This window comes from Sorex araneus, chromosome 2 (genome assembly GCF_027595985.1).
Source record: "Sorex araneus isolate mSorAra2 chromosome 2, mSorAra2.pri, whole genome shotgun sequence".
Taxonomy (NCBI): domain Eukaryota; kingdom Metazoa; phylum Chordata; class Mammalia; order Eulipotyphla; family Soricidae; genus Sorex; species Sorex araneus.
In genome coordinates, this window is record NC_073303.1 from 221,158,468 (window position 1) to 221,177,298 (window position 18,831).

Sequence of the window (18,831 nt, forward strand, 5' to 3'; positions counted from 1 at the left end):
GTCCCATTTTTAGTGGATTTTTTCATACCTAGCAATACAAAGCACATTATTTCAGTCCTTCTTTTGGGTCAGGATTTGGGGTTTGGGATGGAAATATTGTGGTGGGAAGGCATAATGGTGGTGGGATTGGTGTTCAAATATTAAATGTACTAAAATATTGTTAACAACTTTATCATCATCATCATCATCCCATTGATCATCAAATTTCTCAAGTGGTCTCAGTAACATCTCCATTCATCCTAGCCCTGAGATTTTAGAAGCCTCTCTTTACTCATCCTTTCCAATGGTGCTGTATTGGGATCGTGGTTTTATACTCTCTGGATGTTGGCCATTAGTGGGATTACATGGCGCCGGGGGCAGTCCCTGGGTGGTGACTGCCTAGCGACTGGAAAATGGGGAATCTGGGCAGAAGTGGCCCAGTCCCAATCTAAGCAAGCTTGGCAGTTTCAGCCCCGGGTCCCACACACCTGGGTTCCTCTGCTGGTTCCTTCATGCAAGTGGAACCTGCACACATGCATGAACAACTTTATAAAAATAAAATTAAAAATTTACATAACGATTCTGAAAAAGGGTCATAAAATTAAAAGGAAAACCATTTGCTGTAAAGTAGATTGTTGTTTGTTCGTGTGTGTGTGTGGGGGGGGGATGTATGGGGGGCATACCTGGCAGTGCTCTGGGCTTACTCCCGGCTCAAAGGTCAGGGATCACTCCTGTCAGGCTGGGGAACCACATGGGGTGTGAATGGTTCGCTGAACCAAGTGTCCTCCATCACCCTGAGGAGTTATGAGTATAGGCTGTGGCAATTAGGACTACCCCAAGGCACTGCGTAGTAAACACAAAAAGAATAAAGTAAAATAAAAAATAGAAGTATAAAAAGTTGTATGTTAAAAAGTCATCAACCACAGTATATAAAAAAGAGAGAAAATAATCAGTTAACAGGTATTTTTTTGAGTGTGTAAATGTGTCCACACACACAAACACACAGAGACACAGACACACATATTTGAAGAGTAGTTGGTCTTAAAACAGTCCTTTAAAGAAAATAACTTGGAGGCACAAATACGCATATGAAAGGGAATCTCGAAATACTGGTGGAAGAAAGTGAACACTGGTGGTGTGATCGGTGATGGAACATTGTATGTCAAAAACCCAACTATAATGACTTTGTAACTCATGATGCTACAATAAAATAAAATATGGAGGGGGGAAGAAAAATCTTGATAGATTTTAGAAATATGAAGCTATTTGTAAATCACTTTAGTAGTTATTGATGATTCTTAGGTATCATTGTATTTGATTGTTACTTATTTACCATTTATTATGTACATAGAAAAATAGATGATAAATGGAAAAATAGACATACACAGTAATTGATATAGACAAATTGATGTTCAATATATAGAGGTGTTATTATTGATTCTTAAGATAATTTGCATGTAGATGATTTTTCTTTTAAATATCATAGCAACTATTCTATGGGATATACTGACTTGATAACAACTGGTATCAAAAGTTGTCAGATCATGAAAGGATAAAATATATAAGGCAAAAACTTGGAGCTTAATATATGTTTAAGTCAATATGCTCTTAATTTCTGGGAGCAGTAGTTTCTTTTCCTTTTTTTTCATACCGGAATATATTTTCTGGGTGGGGGGCACAAAGTAAAATCAGCACTTATTGCTGGCTCTGCTCTCAGGAAACAGTCCCAGACGCGGCCCTGGGTCTATTTTCAGTGACAACAATTGAACCCTGGCCACCTACATGCCCCCAGAGTAGTAGTTGTTCTAGAAAGTCATTCAAAGCCTTTTTCACTTGTTTGTTTCTTAGACTATAAATAAATGGGTTTAATATGGGAGAAATGGAAGTAGCTAATACTGATATCCCCTTACTAGTGGATATTTCATCTTTTGCAGCAGGTTTGATAGACATGAAGATACAGTTACAGTTGCCATAAGTGATGGAAACTACAATTATGTGAGAGGAACAGGTAGAAAATGCCTTTTTTTCTTTTTTTTTCTTTTTGGGTCACACCCACCCGCTTTGCTATTGCTCCAGCCCCCGATTTTTTTAAAAATTTATTTTTAATTAGTGAGTCACAGTGAGGGTACAGTTACAGATTCACACATTTTCGTGCTTATTTGTCCCTCATGCAATGTTTAAGAGCCCATTCTTCCACCAGTGTCCATTCTCCACCACCAATGAACCCAGTATCCCTCCCACCCCCCCAGTCCCATCCCCCCAACCCACCTCGCCTCTGTAGTGGGTTATTCCAATTTGATATCTCTCTTTCCTTTTGGGTGTTATGGTTCCAAATAGGGGTATTGAGTGGTCATCCTGTTCAGTCTCTAGTCTACTTTCAGCACACATCTCCCCTCCCACACAGGATCTCCAATTGCATATTACTTGGTGTTCCCCTCTCTATCTGAGATGACTTTCCCCCAACGTCTGAGGCCAGCTTCCAAGCTATGGAGCCAACCTCCTGGTATTATATATTACTATTCTTGGGTATTAGTCTCCTACTCTCTTGTTTTATATTCCACAGATGAGTGCTAGCTTTCTATGTCTGTCCCTCTCTTTCTGGCTCATTTCACTTAGCATGATACTTTCGATGTTGATCCACTTCTATGCAAAGTTCATGACTTCATCCTTTCTAACAGCTGCATAATATTCCATTGTATATATGTACCAAAGTTTCTTTAACCAGTCATCTGTTCTCGGGCACTCGGGTTTTTTCCAGATTTTGGCTACTGTAAACAGTGCTGCAATGAACATATAAGTGCAGATGTCATTTTGACTATATTTTTTTGTTTCTCGAGGATATATTTCCAGCAGTGTTATTGCTGGATCAAATGGAAGCTCAATTTCTAATTTTTTGAGAATCATCCATATTTTCCAAAGAGGCTGGACCAGTCAACATTCCCACCAGCAGTGGAGAAGGGTCCCCTTCACCCCACATCCTCTCCAACAGTGGTTGCTTTTGTTCTTTTAGATGTGTGCCATTCTCTGTGTTGTGAGGTGGTATCTTGTTGGAATATTTCCCCTTTTCCAGCTGCCTTCTGGAGTTTTGTCACAGAAACCTAGCTGATCTTTGACCGGCAGATCTAAGGTGCTAGCCTAGTCTTTGGGATGTAAATTTCAGGTGCTGTCTAGTTTGTAATTGACATGTAGATTTCTTGTTGCAGCCCAGCCTGGTCTTTGGGATGTAAATCCGAGTGCTTTCAGCCCAAAGAAGGCTTCGGTTTTGGTTTTGTATCTTGTTTCCGGGGGCAGATCCACAGAGCCAGACCAACCGAGAGAGATTGGGGAGAGACAAGGGGAGGAGAGAGGCCAGAGAGAGGCAGCAGTTGAGCAGTAGATCCAGAGAGAGGCCGGAGCTGGGAGTGCGGGAGATGAGAAAGATTGAAGATTGAATAAACGGTAACTAATCAGCAACCAGCTTGATCCTCGTTCTTCCTTCGCCTGTCCTTGACCACCGGCCGTCCCGATCCAGTCCACACACTGCGGTTCCAGAGCACCAAACGCGGGTGGTGAGACAGAGCCGCCCGGAGAGCCCGCGAGTGCACTCGCCCCCTCGGCTAGCTTTAGTTTTTTAACTAAATGGTTTTAACTAAATGGTTTTAACTAAATGGTTGTTTTGATCTGCATCTCCCTGATGATTAGTGATGCAGAGCGTTTTTTCATGTGCCTTTTGGCCATTTGTATCTCTTCCTTGGAAAAGTTTCTGTTCATTTCTTTGGCCCATTTTCTGATGGGGTTGGATGTTTTCTTCTTGTAGAGTTCAACCAGTGCTTTATATACCCTTGATGTCAACCCTTTATCGAATGGGTATTGGGTGACTATTCACCTAATTTTTTTTGAAAATGCCTTTTTCTTTTGCTGAACAGAGGGGAACCCAAGAATCGTATAAATGATATCCCATAGGACCATACTACAAAGCTGAGAGTCACTAGTAGGATAAATGAGCATGGAAAAGAGCCATATTGTCTATAAATTCTGTATCCAAACAAGTGACCTTCAGAAGAGCATTGTGTATCACAGACAAAGTGGTTGATTTCAGGGTCACAGAATTCCAGTGTCAGCACATAGCCAAAAGGTGGTATTGAGAGCAACAGTGTAATATCCAACAGCCAAAGTCTTTTGCAGATCAGGGGATTCATGATAGTCATATGATAAAAAGGGTTTGCAGATGACTACATAACGATCATAGGACATAGTTGCCAGAAGGAAAAATTCTACTACTTCAAATAGATCTGTGAAAAATACCTGACCTGTACAAGCGTTATAGGTAATGGTTCTATCTCCTGTTGCTATACTGTACAAGAATCTAGGGATACAGGCAGATATGAATGAGATTTCTATAAAGGAAAAGTTTTGCAGAAAATAGTACATGCCAGTTTTTGTTTTTCTTTTTGCTTTTTGGGTCACACCCAGAGATTCACAGAGGTCACTCCTGGCTCTGCACTCAGGAATTACCCCTGGCAGTGCTCAGGGAACCATATGGGATGCTGGGAATCGAACCCGGGTCAGCCACGTGCAAGGCAAATGCCCTACCCACTGTGCTATCACTCCAGCCCCCAAGTACATGCCACTTTTAAGGTGGGAATCTACAAAGGTGAGGATAATGATGGTCATGTTTCCAACAAGGCTCAACATGTAGGTGATAAGTAAAAATATAGAAAGTAGAATCTGCAGTTGTGACTCATCTGTCAATCCTAAAAAGATGAATATAGTTATTGTTGTGTGATTTCTCATTCCTGACTTCTGAGTCTTCTTTATCTGTGTGTAAAAGGGAGAGAGATGACTGTAAGATAAAGAAAAGTGTTTCTTTTACTTGGATTTTGCTTAGAAATATTAATTAAATAGTATATTATTCGACTTGATTTCCAAATCCTGCAGACTTTTGAAAAGTCTAATTGTATTCGATTTATTTGAGAACTTGGATTTCACTATGAGTAGTAAAACTTAAATGAGGACAGATAGTTTACCTGGGAATCAGATACAGTAGTATGTATAAATTTGTATCTTTGCATATATGATTGAGGATTTTTTAAAGGGGTAGATAGAGATTTTGCACTACAGGTAAGTTTCCTACCTTGCATATAGCCAACCCAAGTTAGATCCCCAACACTGTATGGTCCCCTAGGTTTTGCCAGAGGTAAGCCCTTAGACAGTCCTAAAAGTATACCTATTTAACTTAGCTAGATATGACCCAAAGAAAACTATAAACAAATGAAACAATAAAATAAAAGAACATGGAAAGAATAACTTTTAAAGTTGGAATAGCACAACGGGTAGGGTGTTTGCCTTGCATGCAGTCAACCCAGGTTCGATTCCCATCATCCCATATGGTCCCCTGAGCACTGCCAGGAGTAATTCCTGAACTCAGAGCCAGGAGTAACCCCTGTGCATCACCAGGAGTGACCCGAAAAGCAAAAAAAAAAAAAAAAAGTTGGAATGGGAAGATTGGGGCAGTCCTGGTTAATTTTAGGAATTCTGAATCTCAACTCAGGGATCATTTCAAGCTCTGCTCTGTGGATCATATCTGGTACTGGGTATTAAACCTGGGTCAACTAGTAAGAAAAGTACTTTAAACTCTTTATTATCTTCCAGACCCATGGTTGAGAGATTAAAAGTAATATCTGAACATTGTAATCCCTGCCACTGTGATTCATTTTCTAAAATATTATAAGAATACATATTATTTTAATTCTTAAACAAATATCATTAAGCAGGAAAGTCATTTCTAGACAATATCTATGATTTGCAAACAACGTCATTTTTAGTATTTATTCAACAACAATCCAATCCAAAGTGTCATGGGATATTTTTTGTCATTATCAATACTTGCTTTACCTACTTAATGTAATCATTAGAATAGACTTATTTGCAGCACATAATTTTTCTCAAGTCTAATAGCATAAAGAATAATAATTATGTATTATTATTTATAATATCATTATAAATAATTAGAAATTACTTTTCTTCCTATAAATAAAATCCAGTTTTAATTTTTATTATCTGCCTGTATAATCCCCTGCCCCGTGCCAAGCTGTCTTCACTGGGGCACCCTTGAAGGGGGGTGGGTTGAGTTTTCCTCACCCCCCCAAGCAGAGCCCCAGCAGCCAAAAACCTCCAGAACCCAGCAACAGCCATGTTCAAGGCCACTTTCCACATGCTTGGACAAGCCTAATCCATGAATTAATTGACAGAGGAACCAGGGACCTGTGGCTGAGATCTCCAAGCCTGCTCAGATCGGGACTGGACCTCCTCCACCCAGATCCCCAGTTTCCTAGTAGCTTGGCAGTCACACCCACAAACTGCCCCCTGGCACCATGTAATCTCATCAACAGCCAGGATCCAGAGACTATAAGACAAAGCTCCCAGAAGAGACCGATACAGAATCTCGCATAGCCAAGCCTGGCAAGCTACCCGTGGCAAGCTACCTGTGGTGTATTCTATATGCCAAAATACCGTAACAATAATGGCCTCATTCCCTTGACCCTGAATATGACAGGGACAAATAGAGATGTTACTGGCGCCAGTGTGAGCAAATTAATGAGCAATGGGATGACAGTGATACAGTGATACCTGAAGATTACTTTTTAAAATTTATTTTATAAGGTAGTTCAAAATATTTTATTGCATTTAATAATCAAACACTAATCCCACCACCATATTATACCTTCCTACCACCATATTTGTGGTATTTTCATCCCAAGCCCCAATCCCTGCCCGAAAGCACAACCGAAATAATATATCTTGTATTGTTTGTTATGAAAAACTGCTGAAATGCTACAAAAAAGTATCCATAGAGGAAATAGTGTGAAGATTGTTCTATTTTGGCAGGGACCATTAAGACTTTCATTAGGATATCACTAACATGTTGTTAAAGGTTGAGTAATGGGAACTTTCATATATATGTTGTATATATTATGAAAATATATGTATATGTGTATGTATATATATATATATTTCACATATATATTTCCCTTTATGATTGGTTGCCTACTATTTGAACCCCATCAAATGTGGTGTGATACTCTTAGAGAATGGGTAGGAAGTGTTTTATGATGTGTTGCATAGCCGAAAATGTGGTCTCACAGATTTTTTTTTGGCTTTTTAAGTCACACCTGGTAATGCATAGGGGTTCTTCCTGGCTCTGCACTCAGGAATTACTCCTGGCAGTGCTTAGGGTACCACATGGGATGCTGGAGATCGAACCCGGGTCGACTGTATGCTAGACAGCCCCTCTACCTAAAGATTATTTTTTGGGTAATTTATAACTCTTGGTATGTTTACAATATATTTTTGGTTCGTATCAAACAGTGAGTTAAAAATACATTTAATTACAATTAATATATATGCTAAACATTCTATACCATAATTGTCTCTTCAGACATTTTCTGTGGGTCACTGCAATGATTATTCCCTGCTTTATTTTCACTAACATCTTTTTTTTCTTATGCAAAGAAGAGATTAGAATATATGATACATGTTTCAGTAAAATACTGATTATGTGAGTTAACAGGAGTGTTTATCAAGCTCATTTTTTTATTGATTCAGTCTCTGGCCTGGATAAAACATTTATATTCATCTCTTAATTAAGCCATTGATATTATTATTAAGTACCTATTAAGCATGGTCTAATTTCAGATAAGATAAATCCCAAATATTTCCAGATCAGTTCTCCAGTTCTATGACACAACTTTTAGATAAATCAAAACAGTAAAAAGACTCCCTGGGTGAGAACTCTTGTTTCCAATTTGAACCACTTGGCCCACAAACGAAGCTGCCCATTAGAGGGGGTGATTTTTAGGCTTCCAGACTTGCTACCAGACTCTGGTAAAATATCATATTCATTACACATTAAATTCGACAATCAGAAGTTGAGCAAGTACTGGGTGCTGGTCACTAGAGAGACATATTGGCTCTATGACTATTATTTAAAAGTATATGCTTAGAACTTTTCTCGCCATATTATAGAATTCCAGAAATGTTATTTCTTTTAGTAATTAAAACAAATTCAAATAGCTGCGGAATGCATGAAAGAAGTTGTAAATAAGACTTTATTATCATTCTTTAGTCAATAAACTTGCAAAGCTCTTTTAACTATAGAAAATATCAAGACTATCACAAATCATTTTGAACTAATTATGAAAATCGCTATAAAACCTAGACAATCCTCTGGACAACTTCATAATTTTTTGTCAAACTAGAAGGAAATTTTGTTTGTTTGTTTGTATGTAGGTGACAAAACACTGCTTCTAAAAATGGTAGTTCATACCATGTTAATCAAACATTCCTACAAATCAAAAATTTTTGATAGAGGTTATAGAAATAAGAACTTATTTATAAATAATTTTTGATAGTTAAATTTTTTCACATTCACGTAATTATAAACATTTATAAATTACCTTTTATTTACTACTTATGCATGTACAAGGAGATGATAAATAGATATGGACTAGACTAGACATAAAAATCATTTACATAGACATACTGCTGATCAATATATGGAGTGATTATTATTGATTCATAAAATAATTTTCAGTTAGAAGCTTTTTTCATTTTAATCAGAGAAGCCAGCCTATATGGAGAAGAGTGACTTGATCACCATTGGATAAATTATAGGCAGATTACAACGGGACTAAATATATAAGGCTTGAATTTGCTGCATGTTTAATTACCATGCTCTTAATTTCTTGAGAGCAGTAGTTTTTGTGTCTTTGTTAGTTAGTTTGTTTGTTTGAAGTAGGCACACCAGGAGGTATAAAGGGTTTAGAGCTTGATCTGTTCTTCAGCTATCACTCTCAGCTGTGCTCCTGGGATAACCTTGATCAGCTACACCCAATGCAAGTTCCTTAACCCCTGTGAAATCTTTGTGGCCCCAAGAACAGTAGCCGTTTTAGAAAGCCACTTAAGGCATTTTTCACCTGTTTGTTTCTCAGAGTATAAATAAATGGGTTTAACATGGGAGAAATGGAAGTAGCTAATATAAATACTCCCTTATTAACATTCATTTCATCTTTTGCAGAAGGTTTGATATAGATGAAGATACAGCTGCCATAAGTGATGGAAACCACAATCATGTGGGAGGAACAGGTGGAAAATGCCTTCTTCTTTTGCTGAGCAGAGGGAAACCCAAGAATCGTGCGAATGATGCTTCCATAGGACCAAACTACAAAAGTGAGAGTCATGAACAGAATAAAGGAAGCGGAGAAAAGAACCATCTTCTCTATGAATTCTGAATCAGAACAGGAGATCTTCAGGAGAGGGTAAGCATCACAGAGAAAGTGGTCCATTTCAGAGTCACAGAAGTCCAGTGTCAGCACATAGCCTAGTGGTGGTATCATGAGAAACAGTGTAATTATCCAACAGCCAGAGATTAGTTTTTTGCAGACCAGGGGATTCATGATAGTCATGTAATGAAGGGGTTTGCAGATGGCTACATAACGATCATAAGACATAGTTGCCAGAAGGAAAAATTCCACTATTGCAAATAAGTCTGCGAAAAACAACTGACATATACAAGAGTTATAGGTAATGGTTCTATCTCCTGTTGCTATACTGTACAAGAATCTCGGGATACAGGCAGATGTGAATGAGATTTCTAAGAAGGAAAAGTTTTGTAGAAAATAGTACATGGCAGTTTTAAGGTGGGCATCCACAAAGATGAGAATGACAATGGTCAGGTTTCCAACAGCACTCAACATGTAGGTGATAAGTAGAAATATAAAAAGTAGAACCTGCAGTTGCGGGTCATCTGTCAATCCCAGGAGGATGAATGTGGTTACTGCTGTGTGATTTTTCATTCCTAGCTTCTGAGTCTTCTCGATCTGTCTGTAAAATAGAGAGAGATGAGTGAAAGGTAAAGAAAACAATGTTTCTTTCACATAGGTGCTCTTCAGTAATGTCAATAAATTAGTTTATTATTTGTATTTCAAATTCTGTGTGCTTTTGGATAATTTAAAGGTATTCAATTCTTTGGAGACCCTGATTTTCAATATCACAAGGAAAACTTAAATGAAGACAGATATGCCACATGGAATCAGATACAAAATATGGATAAATATACACATTTGCATATATGATGAGAATATCTTTTAATGGACTAGAGAAACAGTACTACAGGTAAGTTTTTACCTTATATATTGCCAACTCAGTTTTGATCCCTAATACTGCATGTGGTCCTCTGGATTTTGTTAGGTGTCATCTCTTAGAGGGTGGGTGCTAAAAGAATACCCAGTCTAACTTGGCTAGGTATGGTCCAAATCCAATAAGAAATAAAGGAATAAATTTAAAAAAAGAAGAAGAAAAAAGAAAGAATTTCTTTAAATTTTTGAATGGAGAAGATTGCAGCAAATCCGCTGAATTTCTGGACTTCTAGCTTTGACACAGGAATCCTTTCACTCTCTGCTCTGGGTATTCTATCTGGTGCTGGGGATTGAACCTGGGTCACCTAGTAAGAAAAGTACTTTAAACTCTCTATTATCTTTCCGGACACAAGATTGAGAGTTTATAAGTAATACCCAAACATTGACATCACTGTCATTTCGATTATTTTTCTAATATATCCTGAGATTACAGATAGTTTTAATTCTAAAACAAATGCTATTAAAAATGAAAGTTATTTCAAGACAATACCTATGGTTTGTAAGCAACATTCATTTTTAGGTTAATTCAACAACAATTGTAATCAAGGTCCATGGGATATTTTTTGTCATTATCAAAACTTGCTTAACCTTCTTATTTAATCTTTAGAAGAGACTTTTTCACAGCATATATTGAATAAGTATAATGACATAAAGAACATGAAACAATTTCTTTCCTATAAATAAAAATATAACTTTAATGACAATAAAGAGTTAACAAGACTAGACCATGCTCACTTTTAGTTGATATTGTCTCTGTTCTCGATAAAATATTTTTATTCTTTTCTTAATTAAATCATTGATATTATTATTAACTGTATATCCCAAGGTAAATATAAGGGGAAATATGTAGCACAGGGGTCGGGTGAACTTGTATGCTTTGCATGTTTGGAACCCTGATTTGATCCTGCAGAGCCGTAGGTGTGGCCCTGTTTGTTACAGAACCATTTCATTCATTTGTCCAAGAATCACCAGGAATAGCCTCCCAGACCCATGAACAAGCACTGTATGAGACACTGCCCCACCACACCCCCATCAAAAAAAAAGTGAATTCTTTTGCTACTCTCTAAAGAGACTCTTTAAGTATTCCTCTCCCTGCAAAACAGACATGTTTAAGGTATAGCTTACAGTCTTTGCAACTTCAGTAGTTCCAGACTACTAGTATAAAGCATTAGCCAGAAAGATAGTACAGGAGTTTACGTGTATACCATCTATGTGTCTGACCCCAGTTTGATGCTTTGCAACACATGGTCCCTTAAAGTCTTTTGAGCACTGCCAGGGTCTGTGTGTTGCTAGGCTTCCAACTGGGGTCAGACCCATATAAAGTATACCCCTAAACTCCTAGGTAATCACTGTTACTAAAGTGCCCAAGCAGCAAATCCATCCTCTGACCCTCAAATCCTTTCTCAGTACACTGAGAATCACTGGTCAGGCTTGGGGGTGTGTTGGGCCTCCTCAGTATCTCTTTTGAGACCTGTTCCCAGCCTGGGTAATAAAGCATGAGCTAATAACGCAAATCATACATACTTTTTTAGTTTTCCCGGTGTGTTCTAAAAGTTATTCTACTGTACTGTAATACAGCAGTGGTTTTCATCCACTCCAAAGATCAGTGGCAGTCCATAGAAATTTCCTGCACCTCCCACAAGAAGTTTAATGTTGCTAATGTATGGTCAGATAAAATGCTTTTCAGAAAGTACACATAGCAGGTAGGATTGAAGAGATAGCACAGTACATAAGGTGTTTGCCTGGCACTTGCACTCCCACCTTGAGTTCATACCCAGTATCCCATGTGGTCCCCTGACCCTGCCAGAAATGATTGCTGAGCACTGCTTGGTGTAGCCCCCAAACCCTCTAAATAAACAAAAAGTACACAGAGCAGGAAATTTCTCAGCCTGGCACCCCACTTAGGGGGAACTCGCATGGATTTGTACTGTGGATCATTATCCACAGATATGTGGATAAACACTGGTTAATAACAAGAGTGAATCTAAATTTTAAAAGATACCACATAGTTTAAAATATACTCCATTCCTAAAAATGCTAACTAGGGGCCTGGAGTGACAGCACAGAGTGTAGGGTATTTGCCCTGCTTGTGGCCGACCTGGATTTGATTCCCAGCATCCCATATGGTCCCTTGAGCACCAGGAGTCCCTTGAGCATCAGGAGTAATGCCTGAGCGCACGAGCCAGGAGTAACCCCTGTGTATCGCCAATGTGACCCAAAAAGCAAAAAATATTAACCATCTGAGCTCTAAGCAGATATCCATCTTTTTTATCAGTGAGTACAGCAAGTAGGGCACTTGCCTTGTGAACAGTTGGCCTAGGTTTGAATAAGCCCTGGACACAACCAAGTGTGACTCAAAAATAGATAACTCAAATTGGGATTACAGATAGAACTCAACAGATGTGAACCCCCAAACACAACCCAATGTTATCCAAATACAAAAAACAATTTTAGATATCTGTGATGGACTGGAGCAATAGCACAGAGGGTAGGGCATTTGCCTTGCACGCATCAGACCTAGGTATGATTCCTCCATCCCTCTCAGAGAGCCCGGCAAGCTACTGAAAATATCCCACCACATGGCAGAACCCTGCAAGCTCCCCGTGGCGTATTCAATATGCCAAAAACAGTAACAACAAGTCTCACAATGGAGACATTACTTGTGCCCACTGGAGCAAATCTATGAACAACAGGGTGACAGTGACAGTGACAGTGTATTATCCATGATCTAAATTCAATTTAAATAAATCCAAAATTTTCTACAACTTCTAATTTCCAGATTACTTCTACAGTTCTATAGCAAAACTTCTAGATAAACCAAAGCAGTAAAAAGATTCACTGGGTGAGAATTCTTGGTTCCAATTCTAACCATCAGGTTCACAAATCAAGTTGCCCATAACAGCGGGTGATTGTTAGACTTTCAGAGTGCTGCCAGTGAAGTCCCCTATAATTCTTATTTTTGTCTCATTAATATATTTATGGCTCAAATGAAAGTGAGCCACTTTATTTTATCTTTTCCTTGAAGCTGACATTGTCCTCTACATTTCACAAACACTCTAGACCTTTCACTTGCATCAGATCCTCATTCTTAATTTTATTAAGAATACTTATTTTTTTAGATATTGAATTCCCATTTGACCCAGCAATACCACTGCTGGGAATATATCCCAGAGAGGCAAAAAAGTACAATCGAAACAACATCTGCACATGTATGTTCATCGCAGCACTGTTTACAATAGCCAGAATCTGGAAAAAACCCGAATGCCCCAGAACGGATGACTGGTTGAGGAAACTTTGGTACATCTATACAATGGAATACTATGCAGCTGTTAGAAAAAAGGAGGTCAAGAATTTTGTAGTCAAGTGGATGGGCATGAAAAGTTTCATGCTGAGTGAAATGAGTCAGAAAGAGAGAGACAGACATAGAAAGATTGCACTCATCTATGGTATATAGAATAACAGAGTGGGAGACTAACACCCAAGAACTGTAGAAATAAGTACCAGGAGGTTGACTCCATGGCTTCGAGGCTGGCCTCACGTTCCGGGGAAAGGTCAACTCAGAGAAGCGATCACCAACTACATTGTAGTCGAAGGCCATGTGGGGGAAGGGAGTTGCGGGCTGAATGAGGGCTAGAGACTGAGCACAGCGGCCACTCAACACCTTTATTGCAAACCACAACAGCTAATTAGAGAGAGAAAACAGAAGGGAATGCCTTGCCACAGTGGCAGGGTGGGGTGGGGGGGAGATGGGATTGGGGAGGGTGGGAGGGACACTGGGTTTACGGGTGTTGGAGAATGGGCACTGGTGAAGGGATGGGTTCCAAACTTTGTATGAGGGAAGTATTAGCACAAAAGTGTATAAATCTGTAACTGTACCCTCACGGTGATTCTCTAATTAAAAATAAATAAATTAAAAAAAAAAAGAATACTTATTTTATAACACCTACATTTATCGGACTTCACTCCAATCTTTCCTTTTCTATTCTTCTATGTGTCCTGAATTAACACTCACTGAAGAACACCCTGATGAAATCTGGAGCCTTCATATACACTAACAACTTCATTTCCATTGGGATATGATGGTTCCCTTAGACCACTATTGTTTCCTGTCTCGTTCTTGGCTTACTACACTCAAATGGAAAACCAAGTTATCTATTTTTCAGATTTAAAGCTATCATGCTTCTTTGTCATCTCCTGTTTCACAAATGTGTCTCAATATCTAAATATCAGATTCTTATTCAAAACTGAGCATAAGTGATTTAACTTGAAGTTACCCCAAAACTTGCTCTACTTTTGTTCCCCAGGCAACCCCACTGATTATGTAACATATCTTCTAATGCCTTTGTCTCCAATGCTTGTTCCAGACCATGGGATTAACGTCATCAACAAATCAAATCAAATTATTTCACAGAAATATAAATTAATTTAAATTGAATCTGAAATTTCACTTTAAATATTTTAAATTGTATACTCACATAATCCTACTTCCAGCAGAAAGTCAAAAGTCTTTTAAAGTTTACAATCACCTGGAAATTGATGGAGAATTTATTCAGTTTGCAGGCTATGAGGAACATTTATCACTTTCCCAATACTGAAAGCAGCACATAGTTTATCTCACAGTAGAGAAAATAGAACCCTGGACTATGTATTCAAATAAATTAATATTTTAGAGGAAGGATACTGGTGGTAGATATCATATGTTAATATTGTACTGTAAAACAAAAATTATTATTTACACTTTTGTTATGCAGTGTATCAGGACAGATTCAATCAATTTTATAGAGGAGAATATATTAATGCTAGTCTTTCTAGATTCATTGATTTATACAGCACTTGCGCTTGGAGATTAAATAAATTTTATACCTGGAAGATTTTCTGGAGACCTGCTAAAACAAAATGACTAAATATTGTGAAAAAGAACAGTAGAAACTTTCATATGCTTGATTTTTCTCTCTTTTTACATATATCTTTTCTATTCCTAAAAGGTATATTGTACTATTATCTAAGAGGTTATATAAATGTGTTCCTGCAGTTCTAAATTATAACTGCAATTCACAATTTGTACCTTCATAATTCTGATCAAATAAGAAGATTTATTCATAAGAGAAAATTAAAAATACTCAACAAAAAACCGCATATCTTGTACATGCCTTTTGTCTTTCAGCATTGCATAAGAGCGTACGTGGATTATTTGATAATCTATCATTGATAACTTTATTTGTTTTTGTTTTTTGTGCCACACTCAGAGTGCTTATGTCTTAGTCCTGGGAGTGCACTCAGGGATCATTCTTGATGATGGTGCTTGAGTGACATTTGAACACAAAACCCCATGTCCTAGATTCAAAATCACTGATCACATTCTGTGCTTATCATTGGTGATAGTCAGAAGAATGAATTTTGATAAAGTAAATTAATCTATGCATATTTTCTTTTCAGTGCATTTCCATTTAATTAAATTTGTGAACCCAGTTACAATAGTGCTGTTATTTTGGTTCTAATAGGTGATAAAGTTTTACCATGGTACAAACAAATATTTGGAAAATACATTATGAAGAATTTTAGTTCAAAGGATTCGGAATGTTATTTTATTCTAATAACTAATTTGAATTCATTTGAAAATGTGCTTCACCTGATCATCTAGAAAAGGAAAAGGAAACAGGAAATCTATGAACTTTCATAATGCATGTCAAAACTATCTTAAGTGTGATTAATTTGTATTACAGTTGTCTAGAACAAAATGACAAAAATTATTATCTTTTCTGAAAATGTCAAGCTTGTTATTGCTCTTGAAAAAAGACACATAATATACTCATACCAAAAACTAGAATGTAAAAATATATACTAATATTACAAAATTGTACTATACTTACGAATAGAATAAAAAGTAATAAGACCTCAGTTGAACACATAATCATGATATTTTCATCATATTTCTAAGTGTCTCTCCTAAGTGTCTCTCCTTGTTACCACTTCATTGATGGGATATTAAGAATTTTCAGTTCATCTAGACACTAACAGTTATTCTTGAATAGCCTGATCCACTTTCAATCTAGGAACTGATTTTTGGTAATTCACTACTAAAACAAAATTGTCTCTTTAACAGTCTGAAAAATATAAGATGACTTTTAAAAGATACAGAAACAGATACAATTGTATTGCATTAGACAAAGATAGACTTTTTCCCCCTGTTGGTGGAACAACTAGCAGTTCTCAGGATTTACCTGGCTCCTCGCCCAGAGATCACTCCTGTTGGCACTGGACAATGAGCCTGGCACGCAAAGCATAATCCCTACCTGCTGTATTCGCTCCAGCCCAAAGACAGAATTTCAAAGAATGGATTGGGAGAAATGTTCTATTACCACAGTTACTTATGTTATATAAGTCACTTCATGTAAAAAGTGAGTGGCCCTTGTGGCTAAACTTCACACATGACTAATGAAACTAAGAGAATGGAAACCTGGCAGAGTCTTACCAGAGGTGTCCTTGGGAACTATGTCTTTGGGGACAAGAAACAGTAACTCTCCTAAGTATGTAACAAGGGTTTAATAGTTGCCTGTTGACAAACCTTACTTAGGGAATCTCTTAAACTCATATACCCGCGGGCAAACAGAATACATTCTGATTTTAGCACATAAACACATATGTATACACAGAAGTGCAACCCACTGTTACCATGAAACTTATTTACAATTTTCTATGCAAATAAATATAAATTTGGTGGTACAGTAGAGATAGTACATCAGTGAAAGTGATTGCCCTGTCTATGAGTGACCTGGTTCAATGCCCTGCACCAGACTCCTGGCACTCTATATGATCGCCAGGCACTGTGAAAAGGAACAGCTAAGCACCCAACTAGAAGTGAGCCCTGAACACATTCAGGTGTGATCCCAATCAAACAAAATCAAAGGAAGAAAAATAGCTTTTCTGTGGAGTATGCACTGTAGCACTGTAGCACTGCCGTCCGATTGTTCATCAATTTGCTTGAGCAGGCACCAGTAATGTCTCCATCATGAGAATTGATACTGTTTTTGGCATATTGAATATGCCATGGGTAGCTTGCCAGGCTTTGCCGTGAGGGCGAGACACTCTTGGTAGCTTGTCTGGCTCTCCGAGAGGGACAGAGGAATCAAACCTGGGTTGGCCACTTGCAAGGCAAATGCCCTACCTGCTGTGCTATCACTCCAGTTCTGTCTCTACCTATCTACCTATCAATCTATCAATCTATCTATCTATCTATCTATCTATCTATCTATCTATCTATCTATCTATCTATCTACTTATCTATCTATCTGTCTGTCATCTACCTATTATCTATCTATCTATCTATTTTTGTGTCATGAAACCTAAATAATTAGGCTTGCTGTGTGTAGATTATAAATGAAAAGAAATTAGTCAGGAAGAGATGAGGTGCCAGTGAAGCAATACAAAATCACAGGGACCAGAGAGATAGTATGGCAGGTAAGGCACTTTCAGTGAGCAACCTGGATCCCCAGCATATATATGCTTTCCCAAGCCCACCATAAATGATTTCAGGAGTTAAGCCCTGAGTACAACCAGATATATCACTGTCACTATTACTGTCATCCCATTGCTTATCAATTTGCTTGAGTGGGCACCAGTAACGTCTCCATAGTGAGACTTGTTACTGTTTTTGGCATATTGAATACACCATGGGTAGCTTGCCAGGCTCTACCATGTGGGCGAGAAACTCTGGGTAGCTTGCTAGGCTCTCTGAGAGGGGCAGAGGAATTGAACCTGGGTCAGCTGCATGTAAGGCAAATGCCCTACCGCTGTGCTATCGCTCCAGCTCAACCAGGTGTATGGTCTCAGAAATTTCTTGTTAATTGCATTGTTTCTGAATAATGCTTTGAATGTGATAGTCATTTTGACAATGCATGTTCTCCAAAGTAGTCATTTTGAAAATGGAATATTTAAGCAATTTCTGCTGTTGTCTTCTATTTCTTCCAATAGTGATTTAAAGTTTTCCAATTGTAAGTCTTCCACTTCCTTTGCTAAGTTGAATTGGCTAGGTAATTTAATGTTTTTGGACTTCACATAAATCCAACCTTGAGTGTAGTAGAATTGGGTATTGGGGAGTTCAAGCAGTGCTCAGGATGTTCAGGATGCTCAGTGGGATGGCATCTTAGGATGCCCACCAGAGATTCGTGACCAATCAGGCTGGGGGTTCAATACAAGAGTCCATGGATGCAATGCTCATTAAACGAGGTTCCACATAGTCACAGAGCTTGTGACATCTTGGCTGTACCAAAGCTGCTTAAGTGACTGGGTGGTACAGGATGATTGGTGGGTCAGTTATACCTTATCATAGTGTAATCTTCTAGGACTTGGAGAAGTATTTTCTTTAATATATCCTCATTTGCATATAGAAATGCAGACTCTAAATTACAGAAATAAAAATGCATTTAAGACAAGCTAGAAAGGGTGATCTGAAGGAACTTAGCCACAAGATGTACAGTCAAGATATCTACATATTATTAAACCACTAGATACTAAACTATAGTACGTATGGAATATATGTTGCAATAAATACTCTTAAAGGTGTATTAATGAGACCATTTTGGGCTAGGAGGGAACCTGTGATTATTGGTGGAGAGATATAGTCATTTGTTGTTGTATTGCAATTAGTGTGTTGTTTGCTTGCTAAAACTAAAATACA

The 18,831-nt window shown here is 38.0% G+C and overlaps 1 protein-coding gene across 1 annotated transcript; it reads right to left on the reverse strand.

The window, feature by feature from the left end:
- Positions 1 to 4,059: 4,059 nt before the first annotated feature.
- LOC101557933 (olfactory receptor 6C68-like) lies at positions 4,060 to 9,812 on the reverse strand. Its single transcript, XM_055124571.1, has 4 exons — positions 8,897 to 9,812; positions 8,688 to 8,713; positions 4,583 to 4,776; positions 4,060 to 4,324 (listed from the first exon to the last, which is right to left on the reverse strand). The coding sequence occupies exons 1-4, from the start codon at positions 9,810 to 9,812 to the stop codon at positions 4,060 to 4,062; spliced, it is 1,401 nt and encodes a 466-aa protein (XP_054980546.1).
- Between the last annotated feature and the right edge of the window lie 9,019 nt (positions 9,813 to 18,831).

Excerpts from the sequence above, each read along its gene's own strand:
- LOC101557933 (XM_055124571.1), bottom strand. The coding sequence starts at position 9,812 with ATGAAAAATCACACAGCAGTAACCACATTCATCCTCCTGGGATTGACA. Across the intron at positions 8,714-8,896 it reads TGGCTTTCTAAAACGGCTAC|ACTGCTCTCAAGAAATTAAG; the intron begins TGTTCTTGGGGC and ends GACACAAAAACT. Across the intron at positions 4,777-8,687 it reads CTCAAGAAATTAAGAGCATG|ATAAAGAAGACTCAGAAGTC; the intron begins GTAATTAAACAT and ends TTTTACACACAG.